This window comes from Sinocyclocheilus grahami, unplaced genomic scaffold (assembly GCF_001515645.1).
Source record: "Sinocyclocheilus grahami isolate Dianchi unplaced genomic scaffold, SAMN03320097.WGS_v1.1 scaffold9664.1, whole genome shotgun sequence".
Lineage (NCBI taxonomy): Eukaryota > Metazoa > Chordata > Actinopteri > Cypriniformes > Cyprinidae > Sinocyclocheilus > Sinocyclocheilus grahami.
The window spans coordinates 1-908 of record NW_015512765.1 but is presented as its reverse complement, the minus strand read 5'-3'; the positions used below and the strand labels follow the sequence as shown (position 1 = coordinate 908).

General features: G+C 38.0%; 1 protein-coding gene across 1 annotated transcript in view; it reads right to left on the bottom strand.

Moving 5' to 3' along the window:
• Positions 1 to 570, bottom strand: part of LOC107578304 (angiopoietin-1-like) — a gene marked incomplete at its 3' end in the record, with an annotated part of 7,009 nt that extends 6,439 nt beyond the window's left edge. The window contains exon 1 of the mRNA XM_016264271.1: positions 334 to 570. Coding sequence (XP_016119757.1) covers positions 334 to 559 — 226 coding nt within the window. The remainder of the gene's footprint in view (positions 1 to 333) is intronic.
• Positions 571 to 908: the final 338 nt, after the last annotated feature.

Below are 908 nucleotides of genomic sequence, written 5' to 3'. Positions count from 1 at the left end.
ATTTTTTTGGTTTTGTTCAGGGCACCACTGGTGGTCCTGGCTTGCTTGGTTATACAGGTGAGATAATATATGACCAGAAAAAGCAAAAACACTAAATAAATTAACAAACTAAGCTTGAAAAATGACATCTTTCAAGCAATAAATAAATGTTTAATTTAAATAAATTTCAAAAAGTAGTATTTATTTATGAATCTTTATGAACCCAGGACCAAATTCTCCCATGACAAACAAACAAACAAATAAAAATATATTTTTCTAAAAATAATAATATGCATAACTTAGGGAAATACTTTCCATGAACAAATCTGTGCAAAAAATCTGATCTGTGCTTACATGCTGTACCTCCATCCTTCGCACAGAGGCTGAGCAGGTTGCGTACGGTATCCACCAGGTCCTGCTGTTGTCTCTGCAGGGCGGTGCTGTTACTGGTCGCTCGACTCAGCTGAGCCTCCAGCTCCCGGATCACTGAGCTCTGCCTGCTAACCAGCACCTGTAGACTGCTCTTCTCCTCCCGCAGGGCCTCCAACTCCTCTCTGTGCCTGTCCTCCATCTCCTGCATTTTTACTTCCAGAAACCTGAGCAAAAATGATGGAAAGCCATAGTAGAAAAAAACAAGAACAGGATGGCTAAAAGTAAAAATGATGGGAAATGTAACAATTTAAAGCAGTGTTCAAGTATGGGTCAAATCGGGCCACATACTCATAAATTTCAGGTTACAATATTTTCAGCCAAAAAAATCATTGTTACAGCAATCAGTGTAACTACTACAAAACCCTTAAATTAATATGGAATATCCTTCAAAGTAAAGTCATTTTTATGTTTTAAGACTGTGGTGACCAGTTTTTGGCAGAAACTAGTTTCCATGGTAAATCTTAGTCAAGGTTTACAGAACACAGCATCAAAGCATC